At 38.4% G+C, this 27615-nt stretch overlaps 1 protein-coding gene across 2 annotated transcripts in view; it reads left to right on the top strand.

The window, feature by feature from the left end:
- Window positions 1-27615, top strand: part of TNC (tenascin C) — a 120526-nt gene that overhangs the window by 78246 nt on the left and 14665 nt on the right. For both annotated transcript variants that reach the window (XM_044305418.1, XM_044305419.1), the window contains 8 exons: window positions 4338-4460; window positions 7102-7245; window positions 7425-7544; window positions 7657-7800; window positions 9381-9511; window positions 15607-15739; window positions 20318-20469; window positions 25818-25914. In XM_044305418.1, the coding sequence (XP_044161353.1) occupies window positions 4338-4460; window positions 7102-7245; window positions 7425-7544; window positions 7657-7800; window positions 9381-9511; window positions 15607-15739; window positions 20318-20469; window positions 25818-25914 (1044 nt within the window). The remainder of the gene's footprint in view (window positions 1-4337; window positions 4461-7101; window positions 7246-7424; window positions 7545-7656; window positions 7801-9380; window positions 9512-15606; window positions 15740-20317; window positions 20470-25817; window positions 25915-27615) is intronic.

Raw genomic sequence — 27615 nt, 5'->3', positions numbered from 1 at the left:
AACTACTATGTACTACATACTTCTTTTTCACACTATTTATGGCTTGCTCATGGAAAAATGAAAGAACCCAGGCATCTGGACAATTACTATGACTTATGTAGACAGGAGTCACAGAGCATGAGAATAAAATGATTCACAACTTTAAATTGCACAAGTTCTTACCTGATTCGTATAAAGCATGCTTATCTGTCCTCAAATTACTTGTATGCTTATGTCTCTTAATTTATGTTTTGTTATGAATTTTCCTTCATCATGCTTCAGGAAGCATTAAAGAACGCATGATGTTAACCTATAAAACACCACATGGCTTAGCATGGCTCCTATTTTTCTATTATTTATTTGTAGGTTGTCTACAAATATGTATGTATATACCCTTACCTGTCCTGTATATACATAAAGTAAATTGTCACGTTTGTTGCAACATCCATTACTGCTTGGAAATCTTCCCAAGCTTTTCATGGCTTTGTTCTCGAGTCTTAAGCTTTTGTAACATACAATTTTCCTCCACAGGTGGCTATATAACTATCACTCTCTGGCAGCTGGATACCAGTCACATATAATTAAATGTTTTTCTTTCTTTTTTGTTCCTTTCTTTCTACTCTCCGTGGTGAAAATCATCAGATGGTTCTATACACGCAATACACCATAATAACAGGAATTGGGAAAACAAAGGATTATTTCATTCTGTCTATTAGTGTCGGGCCATAGGAACTACACGTCTGCTTTAATCACATTTTTCCTCTGCCTTTTTGATTTTAGATAAAGGTTTTAAATTCCAGATCAGTGAACCCAGTTTGTTAATACAGCTCAAATTGAAAGAAAAAAATGAGCTTCATATTAAAAATTTTGACAAAATAGCTATGTTAAATTATGAAAGGTTTCCCTATTTAGATTGGTTTCATCTCTTCTAAACTTTATTACATTTGAGTATTGTGCATATGGCTATATTACGGTATATTTATACAAGGTAGATTTGTTGCCGAAATATCTACATCTGACACATTTATCTGAATGGGGGCTTGTAAAAAAAGATATGTGACTGCTTTAAAAACAAATCCTTAGGGTTTGGCCACATGTGGCATACTTTTTGGTGCTAGAAATTCCCTGCAGATTTATATGAACCACAGCACAGATTGATATGCTGTGGATTTAAAATCCAAATGCCAAGGTATATGTAAATTTTGCTATAGAATCTCATCCATGTTGCTGCTACTGTAAAAGCTGTGGATACTGTAAAAACTATGGTAAAATAAAATTTGATGCTGCACTCCTTTAGACCTCCAGTGCTTGACATATGCAGGATAATAAAAAAAAAAAAAAATTGCATATCAATTAAATGATCATAAAAAATATTAGACTCACATATTGCAATTTATAGTGAAAGTGCAGTATGGCCACCATGTATGCTCACTGTCTTTCTAGTATTAACAATGCCATGGCCAATAATATCACTGCCTGTAAAGATGCTAAAAATAAAATAATACATTTTGATTGGTGACACCCAATGCAGGCAACCACTACTGATCATCTCCCTAGTTAGACACTAGTAGAAAGGATTATAGGTGTCAAAGCAGTACTAGGAGTAGCAACAAACCAAGTCCCAAGACAAGGGTGTTGAAACCCCTATAAATTGCTCCTGAAATTATAGTGTCAATAGAGAGGCACATAAATCAGTGCCTAACAATAGGAGTGAGGATCACAGCAGAAAATATGCTAGAAACAGGATAGAAATGGTGTTAACCCAAAGGTGAATTGTTAGGCACTGATTTATGTGCCTCTATATTGACACTATAATTTCAGGACCAATTTTTAGGGGTACCAACACCCTTGTCTTGGGAATTGGTTTGTTGCTATTCCTAGATTAAGTGTACTGCATGGACACCTATACCCCTTTCTACTGGTGTCGAACTAGGGAGATGATCAGTAGCGGTTGCCTGCATTGGGTGCCACTCCTATGTTAGAAAGTATTTACCAATAAAAATGTATTATTTTCTTTAAAGCATCTCTACAGGCAGTGATATTACTCATCTTTCTTTATGCACACCCTTTTATTTGCATGTCAATGTCATGGCCAAACAAAAAGAGAAAAATCCAATTTGGTCATTGCTTTTGGAATGGTTGTCTGTGATCATATTTCACATTGGGAAATATTGAGAACAATTTGCGGCAATGCAACAATTTTACAATGACTCACGAGTTACCAAAAGTTACTGCTTAGTTTAAGCGTTAGTTCTATTGCACAAAAGGCATTAGAACATCCCTGCAGCATCTGGTCTGAGCCATGAGGGGAATTGATGAATGCCGACATTTAGACAACTAAGAGGCTGTAACAGATCTAGACTTTAGTCTTCCAGTTAATTTACTCCTCCGTCTACTCATGCCAATGTACCCTCCCACTGAGACACTTGGCACTTTGTAATAAATAACACGAGGAGTGCTCAGTTCTGGTGTCTTCTGGCTTTGAGGCTTCAGAAAATAAATAAATAGATATTTCTTCTAAATTTATTAGCTGTGGAACATTAATGATTTACACCACATTCCATACACTGGGTTATTGTCTTCATTATTCCATTGAATTTGTGTCTCTTTTTCGGCTCGGTTCTTTTCTCTATTCTGCTTCTGGCACTAACCTGAAAGATTTGGAGCCTTCAAATATCTTTTGTATGTTTCACTGTTGACTACTTCTTTCCAAATCAATTTTACCCCTTGCTGTTCTGAAATACTGGCAGTTCTCCATCAAACCTTTTAATGTGGCTTGTTTGGGTTTGTCGGCCATTACTAATGGACCTTTCTTGTGTGGGCTATTTATGCAGATTTAAAAAAAAAATCTGTCTTTTCCCTTTTGCGAAAGACTCATCTAAAGGCAGATTAAAGAAAGCTGAAAACTATCTAGTGGAACCGAGAACAAATTGCTATGGACAGATATTAAACAAATCTATTCTAGCTTAGACTGTTGTTAGGGCTGAGGGGATTGGAAGTTGCATACTAACTACTAAACGGTAGGGATTTCTTTTGTGCTTTTCATAAACTGTAGCGGTTGGTCCAAAATTTAGAAGATTTAGCAAAATGTAAACTATTTTCTAAAATATTCTATGAAAACAGTAATAGTTATAATAAGAAAATCTCAGTGCATTAGGCTATGACACTTGTTGCGCGCAATGAAATTTTTGATATTGAGAATACTGTTGGTTACTGTGACGTAAGAGAAATCTCCTACAAGAACTACCTAATTAACTCCTTAAATGAACATACTGAACTTATAGCATATTTTTCCTGCAGAGCTGCAACATCATGGTTTTGTTTTAAGTATAATAATTTAAAAATAAATGAATAAAAAATAAGTACAATAATTTAACCCTAATACCTTATTCCAGAAGGGTCTGAAGCTTTAGTCCTGGTGCAGTTTTTCTTGTAGCTATTTTATCATTTAAAAAAAAAAAAAAAAAAAAGCCCTTTTCTGTGTATAGATTTTAGTATCTTTTGTATTTGCAGAATAGCAGGCTTTCTGTTCATTTTAGGTCCAGTCAGATAGAAGCTCTAGCGACTCATGTGCAGCCCTTATTTCTGTTTTCCTGACAGGTTGTAAACACTCATTATAGCTCAATTCCTAACAAACTGCACAGGCTGTAGCTTAAATAAGTGTTAATGAGCTGTTAGAAATTCAGAGATAATAGCTATATATGCTTTCTTCTATCTGATTGGACTCACTGCAACAGAATGCCTGCTGTAAATACACAGAGACAATTAAAAAATAATTTGTAGCCCAAAATGAGCAGAATGCATAATAAAAAAGGCCTACAGCCTTTAACTCTGTGTATATACAGATGACTTGGAGTTCTGTATTATAGATACAGAACTACAATCATTTAAAATACTGTATATTAAGAAATTAATCAGAGCAGAATTTTGGACCTATTTATATTATTTCACAGAGTATCCCATATACCTGATAAATTCTTTACATTTATATTCTTTAAGACATAACGCTGCTCATAACTTAGTTTGCAACTTTAACTCTTAAACCTGAAAAAAAATATGATTTCTAAAGCGTGGCTTAGTACAGCTAAATTTGTCACAGCCTCAGAATAAAAATGTATTAAATGGTAAAATCTTATGAAATATTTAAGGGAAATACGTCAAGGCAGCTACTCCAGCTCTAGTAAACAGTATTACGGTATGCCAATTCTGTCAAATATTATGCAAAGCACAGTACCATATGTCCTGTAATTATTAGTCATTAGAAGTAGGTGGTAAGCAGAATATTTTAGAACATTCCAAAACTGCCCAAGGGAGGTTTAACTATTACTGCTAAGTATCTCTTTTTATTTTTTCTGCAGCCATGGGGTCTCCAAAAGGACTTTCCTTCTCCGACATTACTGAGAACTCTGCTAAAGTCATCTGGCTAGCACCGAAGATCCGTGTTAACAAATTCCTGATAACTTATGTTCCTGTGACTGGAGGTAAAATCCTCTTTAAAAGAAAATGAAATGGTATAAAAAAAGTCATCAATACAGATAGATATAAAAAGAATTCAAAATCCAAGCAACGCATTTGGATAAAAATGGTGTGCCAGCAGCTGTGGATATGATTTGCAATCCAAAACGAACAAAACAAAAAAAGAAAATCTGCAGCACTCTTAATTGTAATTCAAATGTGTTGTCCACTATTCATCAATTGAGAGTGCTGCAGGTTTTTTTTTCATTTAGATATATATGATAGATAATTAGATAGCTAGCTAGATAGATAGATAGATAGATAGATAGATAGATAGATACCAGAGCAGTTCAAGAAATTAAACTGAGGTCTGATTTTTATTTATTTATTTGCTGTGGGCAACAAAGACAGTTTTCTTTCACACACTTTAAAAAGACTGGCTTATGAAATGTCCCCCATGGTGTTAAAGGGGTTGTCCGGGCTTTTTAATATTGATGGCCTATCCTCGGGATACATCATGAATATCAGATCGGCGGGGGTCCATACTGGGCACCCCCGCTAATCAGCTGTAAGGGGAGACAGCATGTGTCGTCTCTTTTATGTCCTCCTGTCTGCTGCTGTATGTCTATGGGACAGCAGCAGCGGGCAGGAAGAGAGAAGGGAGATGACATATGCGCACTCCTCATACAGCTGATCATCAGGGATGCCAAGTGTTAAACCCCTGCCGATCTCATATGGGGTATCAATTAAAAAAAGCACGGACAACCTCTTTAAGCCATGCTTGCAAAAAAGTTGGCTTGTGAATGTCTTCCTTTTGTTCAGGATGGACATGCCCCTTTTCCCCAGACACTCTTCTGTGTAGGCCCCAACACCTTTGCGACACATTAACCCCTTTACATGAAGACTTATACACACTTTCAGAGCATGTATGGACACCAGGGCGCTTCACAGTTACTGCTCATGGAGGGCTGCATTTTTCCATGCACTGGGTAGGAGATGTGCATACTCCTCTCAGAGGTCTCACCTTTTTGCCTTCCAGGCATTCTGGGAGAGTTGGCAAGTATGTGTTTAACCTATAAATGTCTAGTTTTTGCATGTGCATAGACACAATTCTTGCACACATAACATGTTTTCATAGTTACTGAGGTTGAAAAACACACATGCCCATCAAGTGTAACCTAATTTTGACTACTACCCCTCTGTACAGTGTAGAGAGTTTTAACCAAACACAGCGCTGCTTTAATTTCACTTTCTTCAAGGTGAAAACGGTACTGTGATGAGTTGCTATTTAACAGTTTTGGGAATTAATAGCTCATGTGCAAATTGTTTTATTTGATTTTATTGACCGTATCTTATAGATATTAAAAAGATTACATCAAAATGTTACTGGTCCGATTTTTCCAGGTCATTCACGAACAATCTATATATAGCTCTCTATATCCATTTAAAAGTGTGAAGCCAAACCATATATTATATTTAAATATTTAAAGAGGACTTGTTACTGCAAAATACAGTACAATCTGCAGGCAGTATGCTATACAGCAGGAGGAGCTGAACAGATTGTTTTATAGTTTAGTAAAACTTGCAATTTATACATTTAAATCTCTCCTGCTCTGGATTTTGCTACAGTTTTGCCACTTATATCACAATAGGCACTGCAATCCACAGAGATTTGTGGTGGAAATCCACAACATACATTTTCAGCAAGGCCAGGAGGGGAGAACAAGAGGAAGAGGGTGGTTGTGGTAGTCAGAGGTCAGTAGCTCTCCAGGCAGCAGTTCTCATTCTGGTGCTTCCTGAGCCATGCAGAGTTGAGAGGGAACATCATTTCTTCCCTTGGGGCACACCCTTAACTTTTAGGGTCTCCTGCCTGGTTGTGGTTGTGGTGCCCTTGATGATAGGTGGAGGGGTAATGTGGTACAAGGCAGAAGAGCAGGTATAAATGGTAGGCCGGCTGATGATGGTGGAGTTAATGACTAGGCTTGTTTGATTACAATAGATAAAGTCTCTCTTTACGAATAGATGCTGGTAGTTGCAGTACATGTAGCAGAAAAAGGCAATAACTCTTAATAAAGCTTTCTGCCCAGTCAACAGGGTGCAGAACTTAGATCAGATGGCTACTCTGTCTCAAAAGTATGGTGGGCACCTGAAGCAATCAACTCTTTCCACATGCAGTAAACTCTATTGCCATAAGCTAATAATTGCCTTACTGTATCTATCCAGCACAGCCTTTTTAGTGGTTTTCAACCATCTATGAATGTCTGTTCTCTTTTTCTCAGGCACGGTCTCTTAGTTTAGCTGCTTTTCTGGTGACTTTCATTCTCAGTAATAGTATTTTCTTGAATAAGACTTCTCTTTGGGGCCTATTTAGCAGAGCCCAAACAAATAGGCCTTTTCTCTCACTCTACAGGCTACGAACTTCCTCAGGCTGTAGCCAAACTAGTCTTAAAACCAGCCAAAACTAACCAGAGGAGGCAGGACTACTCTTGCTCAATACCACATTGCTGGTATTGTTAAACAATTCTGCTTTATCTAATGTAAATTTGTGATGGACGATCTACAGTATATTCGGCCTGTAGGAACATAAAATAATATTTTTCTATTTTGGATCTTTTTCCAGTTACTTTTTTATACAAATCTATATACATATAAACTTTTGAATTTCAGGTGCCAGCAGCACAGTGGAAGTGGATGGTTCTAGAACACAAACAACTTTAGCTAACCTCCTGCCAGGTGTTGAGTACCGTGTAAGTCTTGTGTCTGTGAAAGGCAGTGAAGAAAGTGCTCCAGCCTCTGATACCTTGACAACAGGTATGAATACTGCTGTATAATGATCATACACTATATATTTTATCATTAATTGGGTTTTCCCATTGAGAAACACATCCTGATCCCTATCTTAATGGTTTCTGTCTGTATGGTGGTATGAGATATCCTAAGAAATTTCCACTTTAGATTTCTGAGTAACATAAAGTGTATTTGTGTTGTAGCTCTTGACAGTCCATCAGGTCTAAGAGTCATCAATGTCACGGATTCTGAAGCTCTGGCACTGTGGAAACCATCTTTGGCATCGGTGGATAATTATGTTATCTCTTACTCTGCAAAGAATGGTAAGACGTCAAGACCCATAATTTTCTTAGCAAAGATCCCTTCCCTTTGTTTTATTATTCTATTTTACTAAAATTGTGATGTTCCTTCAAATGTCTCTTCTTCTTGCTGTAGCTCCAGCTGTAGAGGTTACAGTCTCAGGCAACACTGTCGAAAACGATATCATTGGGCTTCAACCATCCACTGAATACAAATTAAAAATCTATGCTGTTAGAGGACCACTTAGAAGTCAGGAAATATCTACTATATTCACCACAGGTATGGTAAAGTTGCAATTACATGTCTACTTCAAGCATTGAATGCATTGAATCTGTCCTGAGAATCAGTAAGTAACAATATAAATGCTAATGCTAGGTGTTCCTTGAGTCTTTATGTGGCATCAATTTTTCTTGTAGATGAAAAGGATTATCTATTGTCTAAAAGCAGATGCAGGCTTATGCTCGTCATATAGCTCTTGACATCATGGCTGAGCTCAAAAGCTATAGTCAGTTAAATTATAGATGTAGAAAACCAGGTGTCACTAACAAAGGTCTGAAGACTATAAGGTAAGGAATAATATTATCACAGTCTGACAGCTAGAAATAGTGGAACCTACAATTCTTTCTTTTAGAGTGGAATATTTAGCTTGTTGATCTATGATGCTTGCTCAGGAACATGTAATTACTAATAGCTGTCAGATGAAAAGCCACTCTAAAATAAATACATTAATAAATAAAAAGAGAAAATGCAATTTATTGGCTGAACAAAAGGAGATAGTCCTAAAATAGCAGACATCAACATATTTAGCAATAAATAAGTGCTATGTGAGGTCAGTGACTCCCTGTAGATTTGGGTGTGTGTCTAGTTTCACATGTTGGCAATCAAGAGCATTATGAACTGCACCGCTAAAAAACTACACAAAAAATGTAGTAGAAGTTGCATCTTTGCGGTTATTGCTTCAAGGCACTTTGCATGTATTTCTTAAAGAAATAAAAACTGATAGATGGAAATAGAAGAAAATATTACCCCCTATGTTGGTCATTCAGCAGAATTTCCTCTAAAACTAAAAAATACCGTCTGCTAAGTCCATTTCTGCCTGAGAGAAGCTGAGCATTTGAGACTTCAATAAAAGAATTGGGCTTAAATTGGGTTCCAAGTTTATAAAAAATGCTGAAATGTTACCATAGCTCAGTAGTTTTTTTTTTTTTTCATTACCTTACCTTATTTTGCATAACAACTTTGTTTTGATACTTCCATGGTTTTCTGGGTGGAATTTTCAATGTGAAGTGCTACCGTTCCCATGATTCCTATCTCCATTCACAGACATTGCAGCTATTTACAGCTTCCTGCATCACTCTCTAGAGACCCTGTCCTGTCTATTGCTCAGTATATGAAACACAATCCCTCCTGAGACAGAGAGCAAGGAGGAAAGCCAGGGAGCAGTGGAGATAAGAGGCATGTGATGTGTGACATCTGAACCTATTTTGGTGGTGGTGGGTGGTGGGGCTAACCAAGCACTGAATGTATTGTGCTTCATAAAAGCAGGAGACAACTAGGTTTATAATCATGTGACTGTACAGTATGGAGGACTGGCTTACACAGACATCTTTCTTTTTGAAAGTTTTCTGTTTAGTATGAGGCAAATAGGATAATAGAGGAGGATGGTAGTGATGGATGAGCTGATAGGATTTTGAAGGGTTAGGGCTTTGCGCATTTTTCAGTTACAAAAAGTCATTGTAAATAAATTACGTGAATGATGCCTCGAATGGAACTTTTACTCATGCATACCACCTGAGCTCAGTGTTTTGCCACCTTAAAACTGAAAAACGTTTCATCACTGGTCACTTTCTTTTATACAGTTTTGGATGCCCCTAGAGATTTAACAGCAAGTGAAATTCAGTCAGAATCTGCTCTGATTACCTGGAGACCACCAAGATCAATAATCACAGGTTTCTTGCTCATCTATGAGTCTGTGGATGGAACGGTCAAGGTAATTTACTGCAAATACTATTACTTTTATATTTATATATTTACATCACTATACTGTACAGATAATGTAATTATCTATATATGCTCTCAGAGCTATGGTGCTCACAGTTTCCTTGACATGTGCCACAGTTTAGCTTAGGGAAGAAACTGTTGTTTTTAAGAAGGAAACTGAACTGTGTATTAAAGTTGACGAATACAACCCAATTTCTCACCAAAGCTATCCTGGATGATTGCTACAGGTGTAGCTCCTTGGATCCAGTCAGGTTTGCCCCAAAGTGAGGACCCTCCTTTGGTAAATTATAGAAAAAATGATATTCTACAACGGTATAGCTCATTCAGTTATACGACTTTAGCATTCCTACAGAGTTTTATAAGGCAAACAGTGTAAAATGAGTTGATACTAATCTCTAAATAGTTTCTAAAGGAAAAAAACATGAATTTGTCATCTGAGGAGGTTTCTTATGCTTTTGACAAGAATGTATCTGATAAATGATTTAAAGAGACTCTGTCACCAGGATCAACCCTATTAAACCTGTGAATAAAGCAGTGATATGATTAGCTTTCTGAGCAGATATCAGTGTGGTGAAACTGTAGTACATAGTGATATGATATTGCTAGCACATAGCTCTTGGACAGGGCTGTGCCTTCAGGTTACTGACTAGTCCTATTAATCAAGGGGAAGGGGGAATATGCAGAGCAGTGCTCAAACAATTCAGCCCCGCTTCCTGGTGCTCCAGTTGCTCATTTGCATATGAATGAAAACACAGATTTCTCTGCAGCTGTTTATTGTGCAGACAAAAGAAAGGAATCACGATGAGTCCTACCAGCCAGTAGGTCAGTTTTAATAGGGTTGATCCTGGTGACAGGGCCTCTTTAAGGTTACTAAACCCTCACTTTATCAATTGCATTTCTCTTGTATTCATAGCTGAAAATTTGATATTTAATAGTTTTCCGAACAAAAAAATGATTTAAAGTATATTGTCTACCTTTGTAAACCATTTTACAGTTTACATATAGAACTGGTCCTTTTAAAAAGTTAAGTAACTTTAAGATTTCAAAGTTGGTCTAAAGTATGTATCATAGCTCAGACTTGCCTTTACAAATCTTGAGGCATCTGAATTCTTTGAAGTTTTCTCTGGTAATTGACATTTTGGTATTTTGCTCTTTTTTGAATAAGTAAGCAGTGTCACGGTAGGGAGGGATAAGTGCAACCCTGATATCCACCCGCACCTCTTTCCCCATCTACTTGCACGGCCCGTCCTAACTGACGGCGTACCAATTGGTGACGGTCCCTTTCTTAGATAAGTGCAGGGGCCTAAAGACAAACACAAATACCGTAGACAAAGCAAGGGTCAAGCCAGGAGGACGCGTAAATACCAAAAGGAGATAGCAAGGTCGAGGTCACAAACAAAGCCGAGGTCAGAATCCAAGCGGTCACGTCAAGTACAAAAGAAGGTAGCGAGGTCGAGGTCACAAACAGAGCCAAGGTCAAAGCACACATGAGATACACAAAATAAGAGAACGCTAGTGATGGTAACAAAAGACCAGGCTGCCTGTTTAAATAGCCCTGACTGGTGAGTCACATGACGTGGCCAGCATCACGTGACTTACATTACATAGCCCAACACAGCTGAGCTCCGATTCATCATTATCGGTGCTCAGCTCCCCTGCTGCTCATAGTCTAGGGGAACGCTGGCCACACTGAGGAGGCGTGCGCAGCCGGGTCCTCCCCGCCCCCTGGTCCCCCCCTCGCTCCTGCACAAAGACGGGATGCCGGCAGCGCTGCAAGGAGGAAGCACGTAGTTGGCTCCCCGTTACTAGCAATTTGTAGTTAGGTTGAATACCCTTAATCAACAGAACAAATTAAGTGATGGCTGGCTTCTTTTCATGCAGTGAAATCAAACAGGTCTCTTTCAAGTGCATACATAGACATGAAATTATCCCATTGCAAAGATTAAATGGGGCCTTCTTCATATGCTGGTTAGCACTCCCACACCTCTAACCATCTGGAACTTAAAACCTTGATGCCCATTGCCCCCCCGCCCCCCATCCAACCTTGTTCTTTCTAAGACTTTTGGGCTAACTCCTCACACCCTGGTAACTTTCTAGGGCCTATGTAGTGGAGATTCGTGCTTTAGTTCTTACCACACCAGTCAACCTGGGCTACACTCCCTCTCTCTGAGAGCCTCTTTGCAACCGCATGGTCTGTCTCTAGGATAAATGCACTTCTTTCTTATTCTCATATCTATAGTTGGTAATTCTATCATTCTTTTTATCCCGTCAATGATTTATTTTCTAGTTGTAAATAGTACCAATGAAAATTTGCAATAGTACAGGATGTAGTCAGATACACGATGTGTGAAAGGTGAAAAATGCAGCTGACTTCATAGATATATGCTTGAGGCCACAAGGTCAGAAATGAATATGACTATGTTTTCAGCAAGAAAGGACAAGTAAAATTCTTTGAATGTGATAGCATATGATCATCCAATGTTTACATAGTGAGGTTTAAATGGATAAGTCCAGCTGTTAAATGCACCCGGCAGTGTAGTTTATGCAGATTTTCAGCACAGGACACAGCTCTGAACCAATGTTGTGATAGATAGATAAATGCTCTGTATATCATCTGTGGATAAAGGGGTACATTTATTGACATGATGGACACATAGACACAGAGCACCAGTAATAAATGTTCATTGTACCTGGCAAAACATATCATATGTGTGGGCAAATAGTAGCTAAGTCATCATGAAGATGCAAGCTGGCAAAAGATTTGAAACTTTTGGTTCCTTCTTCAAGAAGCAGGACCCAGAATACAGATGGTTCTAGAAAAAGGCAGAGATTCTTTAAATCCATGTGGTAGTATTCCCTACTTTTTATATAACTTTTAATCAAGACTGAGACTCGACATACTGTACACACCTGATTCCCCCAACTGAGAAGGACTATTGATTTTCTAGGTATGTCACCGTCACTCTCCAGTGAACCCTAGGATGCAATGTGCATAAAATTACTTAGCTAATAATCATTTAGAAAGGCATAAAATATGCACATTTAATCAAAGTTGGAAAAACAGACAAAGGAGGTCATTTATTAAGACCGGCATTTGAGATGCCAGTCTTAATAACCCCTATATCTGGCGGTGGTTCTGCTTAAGTTATGAAAAGGTGCCAGCCTCTACATTACTTCGGCGGATCCACCACCGCTTCCAAATGTAAGACAGCTTCCTTGCTAGTTTACATTTATACCACTTTCTACACCTAAAATGGGTATAGAAAATGATGAATGAGAAGGGCCTGCTAGACCGTCCCTTTCCCCACCCATAACGCGCCAATTTTTTTAGACCTGGCACCGCAATCTGCACCAGAAATACGCCCAATATAGACGTATTTCTGGATAATAAGTGACACCCAAAGTTTGAACACAATATTCAAAGATTAATGTGATAGTAAGGATTTTAACACAAACCGCTGATAGTGTCTATAAACATTTCTACTAGATATTTCAGGTCTCTTATTATTAGCAGCATGAAAGTGGATATTTTACTTAGCTTCTTATTAATGAGACAAGCATGGCACATGGTAAACATGTGCAACAATTGAACTAGTTAACCTAACTGTGTGGGCTTAATGAGTTTACAAATTACTTTTGACATCCATCCAAAGAAAATAAATATTACCCAGGCTAACCACATAAATGATGTATTACATGAATTAATATTTGAGCATTTCCAGCTGAAATTTGAATTTATTACTTTTGTATTTCATGGTTAACATTCTTGGTTGACAAATTTGATAAACTGTGTGCTTCTAACACAGTAGTTAGACTAAGTTCATACTTAGGTATAAGCAGGAGTATTCCCAATGTAAACCTCCAACTTAGGCTTTTTATTAATGCCACTGTATAAGGCACACAGTGTCATAAGTCAGCAGGGATGGGCCAACTAGCAGCAACAGAAACCTGGTGAGGGAACATAACCCACACCATATGATTGGGTGATTATAGGATATGTGAGGCGGGAAACCCAGCAATGGTGGTAGGCTCAGAAGAATCTGTTATCTCTCCTGGTGCCGGGCAGTTGCTGCTGATCCATCCAGTAGCAGATTTAGTAGACTGGTGGGTCTGCTGAGAAACTCTGGGAAGTGGGATGGGGGCTACTGGGTACTTGATTAGGTGCTATATGCAGGGGGTGAGGCGGGAGCTATTGATAAATAGACAGAGAAGGTGACTGTTGTAGTGTACTCTTTCTCTGGATGTTCTCTTGTTTCCACTAGATTGCAAGCTCCTGAAGAACATTAATGGGATCATTTTTCACAAAATATGCCCCTGACGTATGCTGTTAATGATAGCTATTGTCCACAGTTGTAGTAAAGCATGAACTATGGTATATTTTATTGTGCCATACCATATAGAAAAAAATTGAAGCATTGAGAGACATGTTGGCCAGCACATGAATGAAAACATCTACATAAGCTTTGACATGCAGTATGTAGGATCAGTTGTAAGAGTATGTTGGCAGAGTCATAGTGGGCGCTCAGTTTTTTCCTTACTTGGTTTGACAAGCATTGTGAATATGTTCTTAAAGGCTATGGACACTTTGGGATAAATTTGTATGGCCTTGGTTGTTAAAAATGTTGCACCATTTTGTATCAATAACTTGCATGTATTACAATACATAGCAAGCTATTCAGTGCTGTTTACAGTCAAATTCATCAGATAGCATCTCTGATGATTAACTTCCTGAATACTTATTGAAGCTGAATTCTGATCAAATCTAATCAAGTTAATGGAATGTGATCAGAATTCAACTTAAATGAGCATTCAGAAGAGGAGAGAAAGGGGCTGGAGACAAGCCACTAAAGAGTTCATCTCATGGAATCAATTGTGATCAGCATTGAGAACCTTGCTATGTATTGTTATACATGCAATTTTCAGATACAAACTAGTTCAATATTTTAGCAGACATCTATAAAGGTTATTTTTTATCACATAATTGATACAATGCAAGGAAAAATGAATACCAAGGGTGCTTTAACATCACCATTTCGTTTTCCGTTCTTCTGATCCGTCAGAAGAAGAGAGAGAAAAAAAAAATGGATCCTGTTGCATCAGTTATGCATAGGATTGCATAAGATCCGCTTTTTTACAGGATCGAATAAAACAACGGATCCTGTTGCATCACTGCATGCAGGACATTTTTTCCCCTCTAAAAACATGATCTCAGACAGAAATGGCACAAACGGATGACAACTGATGCAAAAGGTTCAGCTTTTTTACAGGATCCTGTTTTTTCTCTCTCTCTTATTCTGACGGATAAGGGTGGGTTCACATCTGCGTTCTGGATTCTGTTATGGTTTTCTGTTATAACATGGTTATAATGGAAAATAACGGAATCCATAAGACGGAAGTCAAAACGGAAGTTTTTAAGAGGCATTCCGTTTTGATTCGTCTTAATAGAAGTCTATGGGAATCATAACGAATCTGTCTGGTTCCCGTTATGCAAGATGGAAAACAAAGTCCTGTCAACAGGACTTTTTTCTCCTTTCTGCATAATGGAAACGGGACGGATACTTTTAAAGGCTTCTGTTTTGCATTCCGTCATATTACAAGTCTATGGGCAGCAAAACTGATCCGTCCCGTTTCCGTTTCGGCGGGACTGGACACCTGCATAGTGGAAAGCAGGACGTATCCGTTCTGCTGACCATAGACTTGCATTATGGAGGATCAAACGGAATGCCTCTTAAAGGCTTCCATTTTGACTTCTGTCTTATAGATTACGTTATTTTTCTTTATAAACCATGCTATAACGGAATCCAGAAAGCAGACGCGAACCCACCCTAAGAAGAACGGAAAGCTAAACGGTGATGTGAATGTACCCTTAGATGTATATATGCATTTAAACTGCTATTCATCCACTAAGAACAGTGAACTCTCGCATATGCTGGAATTTAAACTGGTGCAAATAACATGTCTACATAAAATGCATTGTTTATCGTTCCGTTTGATCACTATGAGTTTGAAAAGAATAGTAGCTTGGAAAATTCAAATTTGAGAAATTCTCTTTTTTTATTGTTTTATGTTTTCTCCTTGTAACAGGAAGTAGCTTTGGGACCTGATGCCACCTCTTACAGAGTGCCAGATCTCAGTCCCTCATCTCAGTATACAGTAAGACTTCAGGCAATTAATGGAAACATCAAGAGCAAATTTATCCAAACTATATTTACAACAAGTAAGGATTTTAATGTTTGATATTCTTTATTTTCCTTTACATTGATATTTTTTGCAATGTATTCGTTTATTCCCACATAGGAGGTCAATATGCTATGAATACAGGTTGCCAATGTATTCTTAACTAGTATTGCTGGGAGCTATGATGCTATAATAGGCATCAGCAAGTAACATTGGATAAATAAAATGAACTTAAATCTGATCTAATTATGTGTATACAAAATTAGTAAAAATTATAGTTTTTTAAGAATGTAGACTATAGTGTAAGTGGCTGTCATAAAAAAACTGATTCATCCAAATGTCTCATTATTCCATCTTGTCTAAACCTGTTCATTGGGTAGTGGAGGCGCTATTTTACTCAATAATTGAGGGGAAGACCATTATATTAAAAAACTTCTGGCCATTTCTATTCTGGATACATGTGTGTGGCAAGATCAAGTCTGAGTCCCACTTTATTAATACATTTATTTCAGCGTTATATATTTTTCTGTTGTTTTATGGCATATAATATGGAAATATTCCTCCTTGAAGATTCTCACTACTGAACGATACACAATGTATTTATGCTATTCAGTTTAAGCAAAGTGGTTGACCTAGGTAGACAAGAAGATTCCACCTTTCATTTTTCAGAGGCCTCTTGGAAAACGAAAGCAGCAACCTACTCCACTTTTCATTTTCGTATTTGATCCATGTCTCCAGTGTGTCTGTCACGGTGGGGAGTGGGGGAAAAAACCCCACCGTACAATGCAAAGAGATAAAGGGTAGCTGCTAGGCCAGTATGCCGGAATAAGGGAGCAGGTCACCTCCTAAAACATCCCTAAATCTGGCCCTGTTCTCCTAAATGTATGAGCCAACCCATAAGGTAGGAGGGCACATACGCTAGAACCTCAGAACCTTGATATCCCTGAATTTCCCTGAAGTTAGGAGAGAGGGACCAGAGACAACCAGGTTCATCCAAGACAAGGATGAACCAGAGTCTCCACAGGCCTAGCAACAAAGGGAAAAGGAGAGACCATACTCAGCAAGAGGATCGGCAGGTAAGAACAACAAGACAACACACTTACCTGCCAAAGCCTCCACAACTGGAACCTGTGCATCAGTACAGGAGCCAGAACACACAGCAGGTCACAGTACAAACAACCCACACAGGAATCCAGCAAACCAACTCTGCCAGAGCCCCCATGCTCACACAGTGCATGGCAGCCCCAAGCAGCGCTGCATATAGGCTTAAACATACAGGGCAAATGTCAAACATACATGTAGGGACAAACACAAACAACAGCCCAGACATGTAACAACCATGAAAACGTACAACACCCTGAACATACACCAACACCTAACAAATAACAAGTGAGGTAGGGAACCAGGAGCATACATAAGGAAAGAAAATTTATGTCCAATAAGGTGGCCCTCAAGGACTGGGCAGAAACACCCAGGCAAGGAGCAGAGCTCCATCACCAAACAAGGCTGTAGTACAACTCCCCCCAGCCTGCAAGCCACAGGTATATATCAAGCTTGCGGCCACACCAAGGACACACCATAATCCACACTAGCTAGAAGATTGACCCCTAGCACACAAAACAGCAGGGAAGCACACCTTAAAGGGGAATTGCACGTGCAAACCAAAAACTAAACGTTGCCACTAGCAACGAGTCTGCACAGCAACCACGTCACAGTCAAACAACAATATGACTGTGACAGTGTCTGGCAAAGGGGGCGTGACTTAAAATATAGACAATGCCATCACCAGGTGGTACAAAATAGCTACCTATTGTATGAAAATGTTCCCAACTGAGAATAATTGGAAACACATTTTTTTTTTTTGATGATGGTTTCCTTAAGACATAGCTCTGTGTGTGCCATCCGGTTCTCAAAGCAATGGATAAGTCTTTTGACCCAATGTTTCATTTTGAGATATCAAACAAGAGACTGATCATGCATTTTCATCATAAAGCTAGACAAGATTCGATCAAAATAATGAGCACAGCTGAATTATTAGCAAAAACACTTTAAAAGCATAACACAAAAATGTAGTCTTGTTGACAGATCTATAAGTGTTATTCCAGATTCCACCTCTTTAAATGTCAAGGCTGCATTAAAAGCTTTCCACGTTCCTTTCGAAGCAGAAAAATAAACCTTTTTTTGTCTCAGGGAAAATGTGTAGCTCAATGACCGTTGTGATTTACCAATCATATGCAGGTAGACCGAATTATACTGTGCTTTACAGAATGCATTTTTTATGTCATTCAATTATTACGTTATTGTATTGTGATTTTTTTGGCACATTGGGTCTTTATTCTGTAAACGGTTACATAGATGATTGGCTGAAATGTACACAAAGTCCTATAACTTTGTGCAGTATGCCCTAACAATGACCTAAGGGTGCCTATCTTCTAGAGTTATTGAATGGAAAGTCATTCATATTTGAAAGGAAACATGTGCTTGGAAGGACTTGCATACAGTGAGAGAAGCCAGACTAGTAAGTGCTGGAAGCAAACGCAGTACAAAGAGTTGAAGACTAGACAAAGAATTTGTTATGAGCTACTTACCTCGACCTGGCAGTCTTCCAAGTGAACAGGATGTGCTCCCAGTGCAGGTGGCTTCATTGCACTGAAATCTAAAGCAGACACATTTCCAAGTTGATCCTGAAAGGGAACAACTTAAATTTTAATGCCATTCTGATAGGAAAAAAAATATTGGCTAAAGTCAGAGGACAAGACTAAAAGATAGAGATGTTATTCAACAGCATTCATTGGAATAGTTAGGGATATTTTATTCCCTAGAGTTGAGTTTATTGTTATTGGCCTTGTGCTTGTGGTTACACACAGAAGCTGTTGACTCTCTATTCTCTTTCTGTTCCCAAAGCTAATGCTTCACAGTTACTAAATTTATATCAACAATTATATCTGCCGTGTTGGAACATGAATCCTTTTGTTTTCCATCACATACTAAATCAATTTTCTGAGGCTTAGAATGAGATTTCTGTGCCAGAGAACAGAGAGGATTTGAGAACTATGATCAAAAATGCCTAACCCTTAAAAATACTAATGCTTAGTAAGAAATGTATTTCGTGTTGTTCATCGACATGGGGTATGAGTCATTCTATATGGATTTTTCAACGGACCAGATGAGACAAAGCTTAACTTATTAAATTGATTCAAAACCTTATAAGTAAAAGCTGGTGCCACAAGATGTGGACCACTTGTGCTCAGCAACCAATGAGATTTCAGTTTTAATGTCCCCAAGTGATCTGCTTGTTCAAATGAACACATACCGTAGATATTAATCAAATAAATATCCTAAATGTAGCCAGTAGATAGACACATTCCATAGAGACACACCATGTGATTACCATCAGGCCCACGGTACCAGCCCTGAACTGATTCTTCTATTTTCTGACATATAATCATATCAATTGTCTGCAGTTGCTACTGAGAAGGGTTCATTGCATCAGAGGCGTAACTTGCAACACCTGGGCCACAAACTATCAAGTGCCATTTATTATGCAGGGTATATATGAGCAAAGCTTTGGAAAGTTCGATTTGGCTGCTTCGCCAAATTTACAAACATTTTTTCTTTGTGACAAATTATTTAATCACGATAGCGCGCTCCCCATCATTGTACCTCTCAGATGTCATGTTCATACATGATCATGCCACCTGAGAGTAAAAACAGTGTAAAATTGCAAACTGAATTTTTTTTTAAATCATACATACAGCCTCCATTTGCTCAGGACGGGATGGCCGCCGGCAACTTGCTTGAATCAAGATGGCGGCGGCCAGTCCGTCGCAAGCAAATGGAGTATGATTTTTTATTTATTTTTTAATTTTTTACACTATTACAGGTTCAATCGTTTCGCTACCTCGAAGTGCGAGGAAATATGGCTTTACGGCGGATCATAATTATCCTGAAATTCAGATCGAATTCCACTTTGTTGGATTCGATTCGCTTAACTCTAATATAGGGCTTACATGCCAAGGTGCTATTACTAACCCTCTATAGATATACACCTGCACTGCAAATGATTTCTATAACTCCTATTGATTTCAATAAGTAATTATATAACTATTTTTCCAGCTCCCTCATAGTGCAAGAAAGTTTGCCTTTCCATTTGTTTCTTAAAAGGAGTATATTTACCATATATAACTAATGGTATATTCCTGTTGTAAACTACAACATCGTTCAAACCATACCTTTGTTACTTTTATCATCTTTTCTGATCCCCATAAAAGAACTTTAATGGATATGCAAATATAAGGCACCAAATGCCCAGCTGGGCATAATCAACCTTTCTAGGAACCCCATGTCCACCTCTTTTCTTTGACATCCAATTCGCTATATTCAAATCTCGCTAACTAAAGATGTCAGTCAATGCCCACAGTATGAAAGCCTGACTTTCCAATGAAATTAAATAGGGGGATCAATCGTTGCAAATAACTCCCTGACCTCTAATGATTTGACCATCTGGTATGTCAGAAGATGATATCATGAGGACATCCATTTAATAAACAAAATTAGCTTGATCTGTGATTTGAGATACCAAAATTTCTAATCCATTTCTTTCATTGTTTTCTTCTAGCTGGACTTCTATATCCGCTCCCCAGAGACTGTTCTCAAGCTATTCTAAATGGAGAGACAGAATCAGGAATGTACACAATTTATGCCAATGGTGACCAATCACAACCTATGGAAGTATTTTGTGACATGGAGATTGATAACGGTGGATGGATTGTAAGTATCAAATATCACTGAAATCTGTTGTAGATTCACAAAACCACTTACATCACACGATCTGAACAACTAAAAACAAAAAATTGATTGAAAATGATCTATTTAGCGTTCACTCATGTGAGGTTGAAATGCAAAATGTTTTATACCTTCAGAATATTTTAGACAAGGGTTATGAAAATCCAAATAAAGGTCTAAATCAGGGATCAGCAACCTCTGGCACTCCAGCTGTTCAGAAACTACAACTCCAAGAATGCTTCATTCACTTCTATGGGAGTTAGAAGAGCAGCCAAGCATGTTTGCATGGTGGGAGTTGTAGTTTCACAGCAGCTGGAGTGCCGAAGGTTGCTGATCCCTGCTCTAAATACAGGACAATAAGATTGGAAGAAAATACACCTGAAATATCTCTTTTAAGCAATGATCTATGTTTCCCTTGTCTATAGACTAAATCTAAGTGCACAAATAATCCCCCTTCCCAGAGAACCATTGACCTAAAGCTTGTCATACATTAGGGATTATAGACAAGCATTTTCTGAAGGACTTGTCATTTATGGTTGTTTAGTTGTCTTGAATGACAATGCCATAAGTTAAACAACAAATTACTGATTGATTTCTACCATGATCTGTGGTCTATTCTGAGCTTTTATTGATCTGTCCCTCAGTATAAATGACTTTTTAACTACAGGAAAAAAAAATCCAACGGATGAACGGATGAACTTTTGGCCATCAGCATCTGTCACATTAGTTTGTGTCATAAAAAGCCATCAATGGTCAGCAGGTGATGCTCCAAATCATCCTTTTCGGCCATACAAAATCCCAGTTTACTAAATCTTTAGTCTTATTTTTATTGACTGTGTCACTGAGTTTTGACTATGGGTGCCTGTGAGCAGTCATGTTGGGCCACGTGACAGCTCTAGCCAATGTCAACCATGCGGTCCAAGACCCTGTTATGGCCTCATGAGTGACACGTCCTCTCTGCAGCCAGTCATCGACTGCTGTGGTCATATGACCTGTGTCAAAATGGATGTGGATCCTGAGAGATCCCAAACTGCAGAGATGGCAGGGGAGTAAAGCAGCCAGAACCCAGCAGTGGGGATCAGGTAAGTATGATTACTAGTGTGGGTCTGGCCAAGCTGGGGGTCTGGACAAAAATCCACAGGTGTGAACAAGCCCTTTAATGGCCAGTGCGAAAACTGTAGACATTTAAGATTTTAAAAAATATAGATAGTGACATGAAAAAAATAAATTCACCTACATTTCTAAAATTACAAACAATAAATTACCTTTTTATGAAACATTCATTTTAAAGGAAATGTGCAGCCAGGAAAAATTTGAGAATTGGAAAATGTTCTAAATGTAACACTCATCATAGCTATTTCTCACTGCTTTGAGTCCCCAACCTGTTTTTAATTCCATCCGCTCCCTCTGAAGATCACTGCGGTCAACTACTGACTTTTCTTCCATCATTCCTGGAACCTTCCTTCTTTTGTTTCTCCATACCCTTCTTTCCATTTCTTTTCTTTCTTTTTTTTTGTTTCCTTCCATGTGCCACAGCTTGTTGTTTATGAATTTTATGCTCACACAGACTAAGTGCCCCAACTGTAATGACTATTGTGCTGTATATCTGCCATCTAAATTGCAGATGAGTACTTATCACTTCCCAACACACAGGTCAATTCACACATAAAGATGTATTGTCAATCAGTATAAAACCTAGTATATTCTAGTATAAAAATCTAAATTTGTGCTTTTAAAGGTTAATGCTTGTGAAACATTTGACTTAGATACCAATATCTGCATATCTAACTCCAATTACATACTGTAAATATGCTAAAAATTTAAAACAAAAATGGATTGTAAATCATTGAATATACACAGTGGCTTCACATTATTATGACCACCAGATAATATTCAGTAACTGCCATGCGCAACATGGACAGCAGTTATATGGGCAGGGACTGACTCAATAAGGTCCTGGTATGTTGTCACAGGTATCTGGAACCATGATGAGTGCTGTGCATCCCAAAACCTCTAGAGGGTGCGTTGGGGAGGATCCATAGAGCAAATACAAAGATCGAGTTGGTCTCACAGGTGCTCAATTGCGTTCAAGTCTTAGGCTAGGGTAGTTCTTGGAAGTCTTGGTCATGCTCTTCCATGCTCTTCCAACCAATGTCTGACATTTCTAGCCATGTGACATATTGCAGTGTCTTGCTGGAAGATCTAATCCACCCCAGGGGAAAAATTTTGCATGTAAGGGTATATGTGATCTGCAAGGATAAACATATCCAAATCAGATGGGAGTGTCTTCCACATGGATGAGTGCAAAAAAAAAATATTTCCCAGACCATAACGCTGCCACCACCTGCTTGTATTCTTTCACTAAAGTTTGTTCTCTAATGTTTCTTGGCTGAGGTACAATTTCGACACTTATGTGGAAATTGTGGAATTTTTTTGCAGATACAAATTGCTTAGCAGAGGTGAAGTGACCATTTGTCTGCTTTGGGCCCCCATACATAGTAGGGCTTGCCCAAGTGTTGATTTCAGTCAAACGGCTGGTAGCCCCCTTTTGGAGGTGAGGTGCTCCACTGTAGCATGTTGATCCACCCTCGTGGACTGATGTTTGCCTCTCACATAACTGGCACATAGTGCTTCTCAGTTTCCACACTTATTTGTAATGGTGCCATTATGATGCCCTTTAACCACAGCAGCACGCAAACAGTTTTACTCATGACAGCAACAAGGGATATGTGTACAGACAGCATATCACACACCTTATATACCCACCAAGCCAGCTCACAACACGGAACTTCCTTCGTGAGCTGTGTGCTGCTGACAACAGTAAGAAGTGGTCATAATAAGGTGACTCGACTTGTTTCCAAGGAAATGTCAACTAAACATATTTATGAAAAAGGCAAACATAATTCTGAATTAGTAGCATTAATTCTAGAATATTAATTTTAAAAAAATACAATTTGGATGGGACATCAAAGTTTCATCAGTGCAGGTCTGACTTCAAGCACCCATGGTGATCATTAGAATGAAGGAGATAATGTGTTGGGTGGAGTCACAGACTTGTCAGTCAATTCTGCTGATCAGCTGTGATCACAAAGGTCTGACACCTACTAATCAAACATTGATGGCCTACACTAAGGACAAACCTTTTAATGTTTAAATACTGGAGAACATTTTAACTGAGAATGAGTGCCTTCCATTTCCAACTTATTGAAAAGGACACGGGGCATTTATTAAGCCTCTTCTTCCATCTTCCAAACTGGCATAAACTGGGAGTTTGCAACTTTTTAAATGCCACTGCGAAGAAATTTAGTTGCAGTTGACATTTTACCACAGCCCTGGCCCCTTTACGGTGGAGCTGAGGGTGGCACATGGTTAGGGCCATCTGCCCATCATATTTATCATTGTTTCTGCCATTTTTAATGGTGACTGAAATCTGGGGCAGCAATGAGCTAGCATAGATTTCAATCAGGTGAATGGTGCAAGAGGATGCTCTTAATTTATGATGAGGCCTGCACCTTCTCATAAAATAAATGCATCCTTCGGCACAGGGGATAGCAAGACCAATGTAGCACATGCCGATCTTGATGTATCTATCCATACATTTTCTGAGAACCTGCCGAATTTTACTGTAAAACACTTAGACATTTCTAGTTGTTTCCAACATATTTTAAGAATTAAACATTATATAATACTTAATGAAGCAAGTCTACTAGTATCGAACTGTAAGATATATACACAAACCTTCAATAATTTAGTCTGTAGATTGTTGCAACACCTGCTGCAGAAACAAGAGTTATGGAAACTATTAGAAAAATGCAGAATATTTTTACATCACTAAAATGGCCAGAAAACATGTCAAACTAAGCATATGGGATAAATTTTAAGCATGCTTGTCTTGAAAGGCAGTAAAATCAGAGGTTAACATTTCAAAGTCAATTCAGGCAAAATAGTGTCTAAAAAATGAATTGCGATAAAAAAAATTGTAGCATAAAAAAATAATAAAAATACATGCATCTCTATCTATCTATCTACCGTATGTCTGTTTGTTTATGTATCTACACATGTATATTAAGCTAGTGTTCATTCGGCATGAGGTCGAGCATCTGGGAAACAGAAAAAAAGTATGGAAAACTTCAAAGAATAATGAAACCATAATGAAACCATAACCAAACCAAGCATATTATTGCTTGTGTCTGCTATATCCCTGGGAAACCATGAGTTTAACTGAGGCCAAGTGGCTATAATTCATGGCAATGTCAGGACACCATAAAGTTTTGTCATCCTATAAATAAAAATAATATTTATTATATCAATAAGGCTTCTCTGCTTTGGTAAAATCTCTGTTTGTGAGAAGAAACTTTCAGCTAATTATGAGGTGTGCTACTGTAGGGACCTCCAGCAATCACTAGTAATCTATGGGTGAACTTGAAAGCATCTGTTTTTCACTGTATCACCACCCCAGGAGAAATGACAGATTTCACTGTCAATGGGATGTCTATGTAATACATAATATGCTCCATAGCTTCTCGTCATTCTTGCTAATAGACTGAGATTCTAATCGAGGGACCCCATCTATTAGTTTAAAAAAAAACAGCATAGAATATTCTAAGCTGGACAACTCCTTCAAGTCAAAGATGTCCAACATGAGTTAGACAATTAAAGTTACAGTATTTTTGTAAGAAAGTGTGAGAATCCATGAAACTAGTCCGAGATCAGGACAGTCAGCAATGGGTCAGTCAGGTAAACAGGCTATGGTCAGGACAGGCAGCAGAGAGTCAGAGATGGAAAACCGGCAGAGGTCACCACACTGGCAGATAAACAGAATGGGACACCTTCACTGGTAACTGACAAGCTAGGTAGTCTAAAGTTTAGGCATCTACCTGTAGCAGAATGTGCCTTAAATATCCAATAGTGCCCAGCCTTTTACTAGGGAGAATGAGAGTGCCCTAGAGACAGACTAACTGGACCTAGAAGAGAGGTGCAGGCTGTGACCTGCAGCAGGAAAACACATGGAATGCCGGTGTCCAGGCTCACTGCCAGAAGTCATGGGGGAACAAACAGGTCAGGACCACAGAGTAAAACAGATACCGGCCTAGTAACTGATGCAAGGCAGGGGAACTGTATAAACGGCAGGCACAGGCAACCAACATAACAATTTGACACTGCTAGGGATAGTATTTGTAAGACTATCTACCTCCACACAAGCTAATATAGATGCAATTCATGCATTACACATTATAGACAATCACTTTAATGAATGTCTTGCTTCCAGTGGTTGAAAAACAGTTCTTGACATTTTATTAACAATATACAAAAAACTATTCTGTACTGTATAGGTGTTTTTGAGAAGAACTGATGGGTCTGAAGAATTTTACAGAAATTGGAGAGCTTACAGTGCTGGATTTGGAGATCCCAATAATGAATTTTTCTTAGGTAAGTAAGCATTTGCATGAAATACAATTTATTTTAAGCAAGAACTATGTGCTTTTCACATATAAGGGATAGTTTAAAAATGTTAGTTGCAGATGTAAAAATTAAAGAAGGAATCTCCAAAAGGGGTACCATGCAGTAGTAATAGAAAGTAAAAGACTCACACATAACCATGCCAAAATATTGATACAGTCTGGGCACTTCAATGTAAATCCACATCAAATAAAAACACTCCAAAAAAGCTAAAAATACAACAGATCAAGTTATATCAATTGGAGTGTTGAGAGAACGTTCACCCAATGTAGTTTCACTTGTCAGCATATAAAGGAGCCTTCACATGCAGCAAAAACCTTCTACGACTAAAAATGAATTCTATTTATCTGAATGGTTTGTTTTTGGAGGCAAAGACATGGATTTCAGTAAGCTTCATCCAAATGCAAGGAACAAAATGCGTTAATTTCAAAAATATATATTTTAAGCCATTTTTAAAGGTTTCTACCATGTCATATTGTTTATTTTTTTTGTTTATTAGAGTGAACATGGAAAATTATGGTATATTATATTTTTAACATTATGAGATGAATTAGATTCTTATACTTATATAAATATTTTTAAATGATTGTCTAACTAAGTCATCCCATGAAACTAAGAATGGAGAGCCATTCTAAAGAACTTCCAGTACTGCCGGGGTCACATAGCATTATATTGACTTCTGATGTTATGTAACCCTTACAGTTCTGGAATGTATTGGATAACACTGACAGCATTATGTCAGTGTTGTAGAATACATTCCAGACCTCTAAGGGTTACATAGCATCATAAATCAATATAATGCTATGCAACCCCAGTAGTGCTCCAGAGTTCAGGAAGGGAGCTCACGCAGCGAATCGGCAGTATGTAACTCACTCATCTGAAAGCGGCCTAAGGGTCCATTCACACTTCCGCAAAATGATTCTGCATCCATTCTGGAATTTTGCGGAACGGGTGCAGACCCATTCATTTTCAGTGGGACTGCAAAAGATGTGGACAGCACACTGTGTGCTGTCTGCATCCGCACTTCCGTTCCACGGGCCCGCAAAAAATTGTCCTATTCTTGTCCGTGGCTGCATTTCTATCATAATGCCGACCACGTGCGAACCGCACATGGCCGATGCCCATGTTTTGCGGATACACAATTTGCGGACCGCAAAACAATTGTGGACGTGTGAATGGACCCTAACATATTTTCAGAGCGCCCGTGTTTAACAGCCGTATAGACAGGAGTGTACCCGTCTAACGGCTGTTAAACACAGCCACAAGGGTCTTTACGGAGTAATTTTTTTTTTACAAAATATGAATTTCCTTCACTTGAACTCATAGGGGCACTCGCTTCTCAAACCCTTGCTATTCACTGAATGCAGCAGTATCTGCGCTACCAGCATCGTGACATCACATGTGACGTCACGATACCGGGAAATGTATACATTACATGGATGGCCGCCACTAATCTAAGGCAGACCATAGCTTCCCCATTGTGATAACAGCATATCGGCAGGGGTTTCAGAAGTCAGCTTCATTTCAAGAAAAGGTTGTCCTGGTAAGACAACCCCATTAAAACACCTTCACATTTTGAAATAAAAATATCTAAGGTAGAATGTGGCACTGGTGTCCTAAATTAGTGCCCGTAAACGACAAATAAAATAAACGTAAGCACTCCTTGAGATT

Source organism: Bufo gargarizans, chromosome 9 (assembly GCF_014858855.1).
Source record: "Bufo gargarizans isolate SCDJY-AF-19 chromosome 9, ASM1485885v1, whole genome shotgun sequence".
Taxonomy (NCBI): Eukaryota; Metazoa; Chordata; class Amphibia; order Anura; family Bufonidae; genus Bufo; species Bufo gargarizans.
Note: the sequence above shows the minus strand (reverse complement) of the source record. Positions and strands in the feature narration are given on the sequence as shown.